Here is a 7,754-nt window from a genome sequence, read left to right on the forward strand (position 1 = left end):
TTGGGCTGGTTTCGGCTGGAACCCTGAGGTTCTGCAGTAAATTCAAGAAGTGAACCGCAAGAGCTAAACCACATGTTTGGAACAGTTTACATGAATCTGTTTCTGCACACTGGATCGTGAGGTTGTGGTTTTCCCATCCCAGTCCTCGGGGAATCCATACAGGGAATGTTTCAGGAACAGCCCATGAACTGAAACACTCAAGTGAATGAATAAACTCATAATTCATTTCTGGTAGTTCAGTGTGGTAATAAAAAATACTTTGGCAGCTCAAGGAACAATGGGTTACAGGATCATGCGGAAAAAAAATTCTACATAAATCCTGGGTTGAGCATTTTTTGAGCCTGGGTCGGATGTAACAACACAGAGTTTGGGTTGTTTTCTTGTGTTACCCAGCTCCTGGGTAAGACGTAACAACCCAGAGTTTGTGTTGTTTTCGTGTGTTACCCAGGTCATGGGTCGGATGTAACAACCCAGTGTTTGGGTTGTTTTCTTGTGTTATCCAGGTCATGGGTCAGACGTAACAACCCAGTGTTTGGGTTGTTTTTGTGTGTTACCCAGGTCATGGGTCGGACGTAACAACCCAGCATTTGGGTTGTTTTCATGCGTTACCCAGCTCCTGGGTCAGACGTAACAACCCAGTGTTTGGGTTGTTTTTGTGTGTTACCCAGGTCATGGGTCGGATGTAACAACCCAGTGTTTGGGTTGTTTTCTTGTGTTACCTAGCTCCTGGGTCAGACGTAACAACCCAGTGTTTGGGTTGTTTTTGTGTGTTACCCAGGTCATGGGTCGGACGTAACAACCCAGCATTTGGGTTGTTTTCATGCGTTACCCAGCTCCTGGGTCGGACGTAACAACCAAGTGTTTGGGTTGTTTTCTTGTGTTACCTAGCTCCTGGGTCAGACGTAACAACCCAGTGTTTGGGTTGTTTTTGTGTGTTACCCAGGTCATGGGTCGGACGTAACAACCCAGCATTTGGGTTGTTTTCATGCGTTACCCAGCTCCTGGGTCGGACGTAACAACCCAGTGTTTGGGTTGTTTTCTTGTGTTACCTAGCTCCTGGGTCAGACGTAACAACCCAGTGTTTGGGTTGTTTTTGTGTGTTACCCAGGTCATGGGTCGGATGTAACAACCCAGTGTTTGGGTTGTTTTCTTGTGTTATCCAGGTCATGGGTCAGACGTAACAACCCAGTGTTTGGGTTGTTTTTGTGTGTTACCCAGGTCATGGGTCGGATGCAACAACCCAGTGTTTGGGTTGTTTTCTTGTGTTACCTAGCTCCTGGGTCAGACGTAACAACCCAGTGTTTGGGTTGTTTTCTTGTACTACCAAGGTCATGGGTCAGATGTAACAACCCAGTGTTTGGGTTGTTTTCTTGTGTTATCCAGGTCATGGGTCGGACGTAACAACCCAGCATTTGGGTTGTTTTCTTGTGTTACCCAGCTCCTGGCTCGGCCGTAACAACCCAGTGTTTGGGTTGTTTTCTTGTGTTACCTAGCTCCTGGGTCAGACGTAACAACCCAGTGTTTGGGTTGTTTTTGTGTGTTACCCAGGTCATGGGTCGGATGTAACAACCCAGTGTTTGGGTTGTTTTCATGCGTTACCCAGCTCCTGGCTCGGACGTAACAACCCAGTGTTTGGGTTGTTTTCGTATGTCACCCAGCTCCTTGTTCGGACATAACAACCCAGAATTTGGGTTGTTTTCGTATGTTACCCAGCTCCTGGGTTGGACATAACAACCCAGCGTTTGGGTTGTTTTCTTGTGTTACCCAGATATTGGGTCAGAGACATAACCCATGATTGAGTTATTAATCGTGAGCTTTTAGCGACCTCTTCAGGAGAGAGAAGTGCAGCTCCGTCACATTGGTGCATGTCTTCAGTAAAATACAGGTTTGAGTACATTTTATTACATAAATTCGTTATTGTTCTGTATATTGTTTAATCTTACGCAAAGGAACATAACAGCAGTGCGATGCGAGTCCCCAAAACAAGGGTCGCGTCGCTTTTTTTTCTCGTGATGAAAACGCCTGATGCCTTGCTAAATATGTTATGATTTTATTGAAAAAGATACCGAATATAAATACGTATGATGTTAAAATATGTCCTCAGATCTGTACACCCTTTGTTTATGGACCGGTTATGAAGTCGCTGTACATTTCGGCCATGAGTGAAACATGGCGCATGGCGGCAGTCTGAAGTTAAAAGTTCCTGATTACGCTTGAATTACTTATGTTTCATTTTTAAATAATTACAAATTTCTAATATTTGTAAAACAAGCTTAAATTTTGACAATATGTGTTATAATATTATTTAAGTTAATCTGTAGACATTAATTCATGTATTAACTAAATAAAATCAACACCCAAACAGCTAGTATTATACTAAAAATGAATGGGTTAAATAAAAGTAAAATTAACCCAACATGTGTTCTGTCCTATATTTACCCAGCCCTTGCCTGGGTTGAAAAGTGGGTTGTTTTTTAACGCAGTGTTTTTTTAGAGTGCTACTTTCACCATGGCTGCCTGTCCTGCCTGGTTACATTACAGGAATACAGTAGATTCACACACACACACAAACACACTGACGAGGCCAACATCCATTAATCAAGCGCTGGCTGGGAATGACACCAGTGTTTATTTGAGAGTGTGTGTGTAAAGAGTTGGAAACGGGCTTGATATGCCAGAGAATTCTAATAAACACCTACTTACTGTATAGATTTACAGTAAATTATAGGACAGGCCTCTTAATCAGTATATAGTAATAATAATATTTATTTATATAATGGCTTTCCACTGATCAAGGACAGTGTGATATATTTTGATCACTGGAAAAATCTAAACTTAAATAGATATTTATTCACTTTCAATCACCTGGCTGATTTACATGTGGACCTGTAACATACTAAACAGAAATACTACAAAAAGGTAACATTAATCAACATCCTCATTTGCTCACCCTCAAGTTGTTCCAAACCGGTATGAATTTCTTTCTTCTGCTGAACACAAAAGAAAATATTTTGAAGAAAATGGCTAACCAAACAGTTTTTGGACCCCATTGACTTTCATATACGTGAATGGGAGTCAATGGGGTCCATCAAAGTGTCTAGAACAGATATTCTTCAAAATATCTTCTTAAGAAATTCAAAAAGGTTTAGAACTTGAGGGTGCAAAAAAATAAATAAAAATAAATAAATAAATAAAATATATATTTTGATGAACCATCCTTTTTAGGGGGAATCAATGTGTACACGTGTATATAAAAACTTTTGATATAAACATTTTGTAAAACATGATTTACATACTCATCAAAATAATTTAAGCAAGTTCAACTCGATTTTTAAGTGTAAATTACTTGTAGTGTCAAATTGAGCATAATAAAAAAATGTATGGCAGCCACTGAACTTACATTTGTGTGAGACAAAAGTTTTTTTTTTTTTTTTTTTTTTTACAGTGCGACATGCGACACACGGGCGGACGGACAAACAGATAGATGTACCGAAAAAAAAAAAACCTCGAATAAGATGGTTCAACTCACTGTCTAGTTGTAGAATGGAGTCGTATATTTTGCACTGAAGCTGTCCGGTGCTCTGAAACGCGCAGGACATCCACAGCCCCTGGTAAGTGGCGACCGCCGTGATGATGCTGTCCCCCACATACGCGGACATCTTCCACTGCGGCAGGACGGTGCCCACGATCAGCCCGATGATGCCCACCAGAGACAGACCAAACCCCAGCAACTGAACGCCCGAGTTTGCCATAGTCGTCACTTAAATAGCAAGCTGAGCAACAGTTAGCAATGCACTCGACTGACTCGGATACTCCTGTCTCCTGTCCCGCACCTGTAGCTCTCTGAGGAACCGAGTAAACACTGATGAGGGGAAAGTACGTTAGGCTACTCTACTCTCCTAGACGAAAACTAGCAGTCACTAACTCGCGGGGTTTGTTTATACCTCGACGGAGAGGTATCAGCTTTGTGTTGCGTATAATACTGATGATGACTGAGCGTAATCTCAAGGGAATGAGGGGGTAACGGCGCGTGCCCGCGCGATGCCCGTGCCTGTCGTGACGTCACGTCACACAGAATCACTCGCATCACTGAATGACGGTTTAAACCTTTGTTACTCTTCTACACACCTAGATGAAGTTTGTTTTCTCTATAACATATTCTCCAATCAACAGAAGTGTCTCTAATATGGACGCGTCACATAAAAGTCATTAAACATGACGTAAAAAGTCAAAAAGCTGTGAGAAAATAGGCTATATCGAGATCGTGAAATAAAAAGTCGAAGTGGCATCTCAGACAGCAACATCTGGTAGACTACATTCAATGTGAACCAGATGTGGGCCGGATCTGGGCTGACACGATGCTGTCTGGGATGTATAATTTACCGAAACAAGTTTCTTCTTACACGGCGGAAATGGACCTTTCTGAGCAGCACCATTTTTGACTTCCACCGGAAAGTGCGGGAATGAAAGCAAGGTTGTGAAAGCTCTCGCATTTCATAAAATATTGTAAAACGGATAGTTCCAGTCCTTGATTCTGATTGGTTGAGCTGTTGTGACCGCTGCCGCGACATTTGTTGAGCAGTCGGAACTACTTGGCGGAGGAATAAATGTGTTATAACGTTAAATATGTTTTGTTGCTGGTGTTTATTTTTTAAATAAAATAAATATTTTTATGGAATAACCATTTTATACAAACTCTGCTCCACGTCATGTTTAACAACGCTCCTTAGTTGTTCTAAATCCACTTTAAAACAGGACTTTGTGGGGTTTGCTTTAATTTGTGTCCCGGTGATAAACAATCTTACGGGTTTGAACGACATGAGGGTGAGTAATTAATGACAGAATTAAATTTTTTGTGTGAACTATCACTTTAAAACAACAACAACATAATTATTATTTTTATTATTATAGAAAAATATATTTTAGCTAAAATATACTACATGTATTAATATTATTAATGTTTTAAATTACATTAATAGATTCCAGAAACTTTTTTTTACAAGTCCCCCTAATCAATAATTTTATCTCAGTCTTAAAACTCATCTTTGATCACCAAAATTACATATTTATATTTTTTTTCTGTTTTTGAATGTAACTCTACACTCTTTCTTCATTTAGTATACTATAGTTCTATGAATATGCAAATGAGCCCCGCCTTCACTCACTCAGAGATCCACTGGTTGACGATCACACGTTGATCTGATTGGTTAGGTAGTGACGTCAGAAACACCAGCGATTTTAAACTGTGTTTTTGAGACTGTTTGGTTCACTGCACTTTTAAAGAGAAAATAGCTACTCAGCAATGCTGTCGACTTATGAGTTGTCTTAAAGCATATTAAAAATACCACATAGACATAACACAAAAATGCTGGATTTTCACCACAGGGGGGCTTTAATACAGTTGCTATTGCCTAATCAGTCTCTGAACGCCCAACTTAGATCTGCAAGTCCCTTTCATAAGGCACGTTTGCCACGTCTGAACACTTCATCATGTGACCTCAGCACTTCCAGTGAAAGGCCTGGAACACTGTCAACTATTGTGTGCAGGACAAAGTTGGCACCTATGTTACAATATTCTTACCAAGGTAAAGAGGAAATACCTTTAATCAGAGAGAAAGTAGAGCGGAAGTAATAATGCTGTTGGAAGAGGAAATGAGGTTTTCACTCCAGAAAATGTTTGTGTAACACCCTGACATATATGAAGCTCTGCGTTTGATGGTTGTGTGAAGATTTCTAAAGGTAAGATTTAAAGTAGGGCTGTGCAACGATTAATCATGCATATAAAACTTTGTGTTTTCATTATAAATATATATATATATATATATATATATATATATATACAGGATATAAATGGAAATATTTCTTAAATATATGAAGAGTTCAGATGCAAAAGCCTCTAAGTGCCATTTGAAATTTTCTCCTAGAATGATAATTTTTATCAAGCTTGTAAATTTAAGTTCAGTGATTTCACTTAAATGGCAATGATAATTACCTATTAATTGTTATTTAAGTGAAATTACTGAACTTAAATATACAAGTTTGATAAAAATCATCATTAAAAAAGAAAATTTCAAATGGCATTTAGAGGCTTTTGCATCTGAACTCTTTATATGTATATACAATATATGTATATTCTTAATATATGTGATTAATCATTGCACAGCCATATTTGTTATCATAATTCTGATGTGTAGAATTGCTACACATTGCAACAGATTTGCTTTAGTGACATCTTGAAATCAGCACACACAATCCCCCGCCCCAGTCACCCCTGGATACGTGATTTATCTGTCACCCTATTGGCCGGTTCTCGAGCACTGGGCCAAAAAGCCTCGACACACAAAAGAAACTTTAACGTTTTTCTGAAGCTTCTGTCCCCACCTAGTTCCAGTAAACAGAAAACACTCAGTAAAGGGGGAGCAGACAGTGCTAAATCAGCCCGGAGAAGAACAGAAACCCCTTCATGGCTCCTCTTCTGACTGGCTCCGGGCCTTTTTGTGTGTGTGAAGATTATAGACAGTGAAAAAAGCCGAGATTAAACTGGTGTAAGCCGCCTTAGACGCCCACCGAACCGTTAGCAATAAAACACACAGGCTTCTGGTTTCTCTTCAGAAGCAGCGACTCCACTAATGAGCTTACCTTATTTCATTATTTCTTTACCTCTTTCTTTTACTTCTCATGCAACTCGGTGCCTTTACACGAATGTACTGTAGGTCATCGAGGAATTCAATTTAGAATGCAACTAAAAATAAACTACGTACACAAAGGCTGATTAACACTTGATAAATGACTGAATAGTTTATTTTTGTTTTCAAACAAGTATAATTTGAATGTTTTTGAAAGAAGTATGTTATGCTCACCAAGGCTGCATTTATTTGACAGTGAAATATTAACACTATTGTATTTAAAACAGCGGTTTTCTATATGTGGATACATTTTAAAATGTCATTCTGTGATCAAAGCTGAATTTTCACATGATCGTCAGAAATCACTCTAAAATGCTGTTGCTCAAGAAACATTTCTGATCATTTTCAGCTGAAAACCGCCGTGCTGCTAAATGTAATGCAGTTTTTTTAGTATTCTTGAACACACAAATAAAAGACAAAAAACAATGAAATAAAAAAAGACAATTTACATGCTCTCTCTGTTTTATGAACACTGGATCAAGAAAAAAAAAGAAAAGAAAAGAAAATAGGTTGTTCAGACTACGCCATGAATAAAAACGGTTAAAAAACTATTCTTAAAGGTATATTAAATATAATTCCCTAAATGCAGTAAGTAATAAGTAAAGAGCACAGAATGAATAAATATAAGCCTAGTGGATGAATTGAGAGAATTTGACAAAACATATTGTCATGGATATATATATATATATATATATATATACTATACATATATATATATATATATATATATATATATATATATATATATATATATGTATATGTATAGTATATATATATATATATGTATAGTATATATATATATATATATATATATATATATATATATATATATGAAGAGTTCAGATGCAAAAGCCTCTAAATGCCATTTGAAATTTTCTTCTTTAATGATGATTTTTATCAAACTTGTATATTTAAGTTCAGTAATTTCACTTAAATAACAATTAATAGGTAATTATCATTGCCATTTAAGTGAAATCACTGAACTTAAATATACAAGCTTGATAAAAATTATCATTCTAGAAGAAAATTTCAAATGGCATTTTATGGCACTTCTTTCACAAAGAAAGA

At 37.7% G+C, this 7,754-nt stretch overlaps 1 protein-coding gene across 1 annotated transcript in view; it reads right to left on the reverse strand.

Annotated features, from left to right (window-relative positions):
- Positions 1-4,037, reverse strand: part of cldn7a (claudin 7a) — an 8,678-nt gene extending 4,641 nt beyond the window's left edge. The window contains exon 1 of the mRNA XM_039659588.2: positions 3,530-4,037. Within this exon, the coding sequence (XP_039515522.1) occupies positions 3,530-3,752 (223 nt within the window). The 5' untranslated portion in view covers positions 3,753-4,037. The remainder of the gene's footprint in view (positions 1-3,529) is intronic.
- Positions 4,038-7,754: the final 3,717 nt, after the last annotated feature.

The sequence above is a fragment of the Pimephales promelas genome, chromosome 1 (genome assembly GCF_988280905.1).
Source record: "Pimephales promelas chromosome 1, fPimPro1.hap1.1, whole genome shotgun sequence".
Taxonomy (NCBI): Eukaryota; Metazoa; Chordata; class Actinopteri; order Cypriniformes; family Leuciscidae; genus Pimephales; species Pimephales promelas.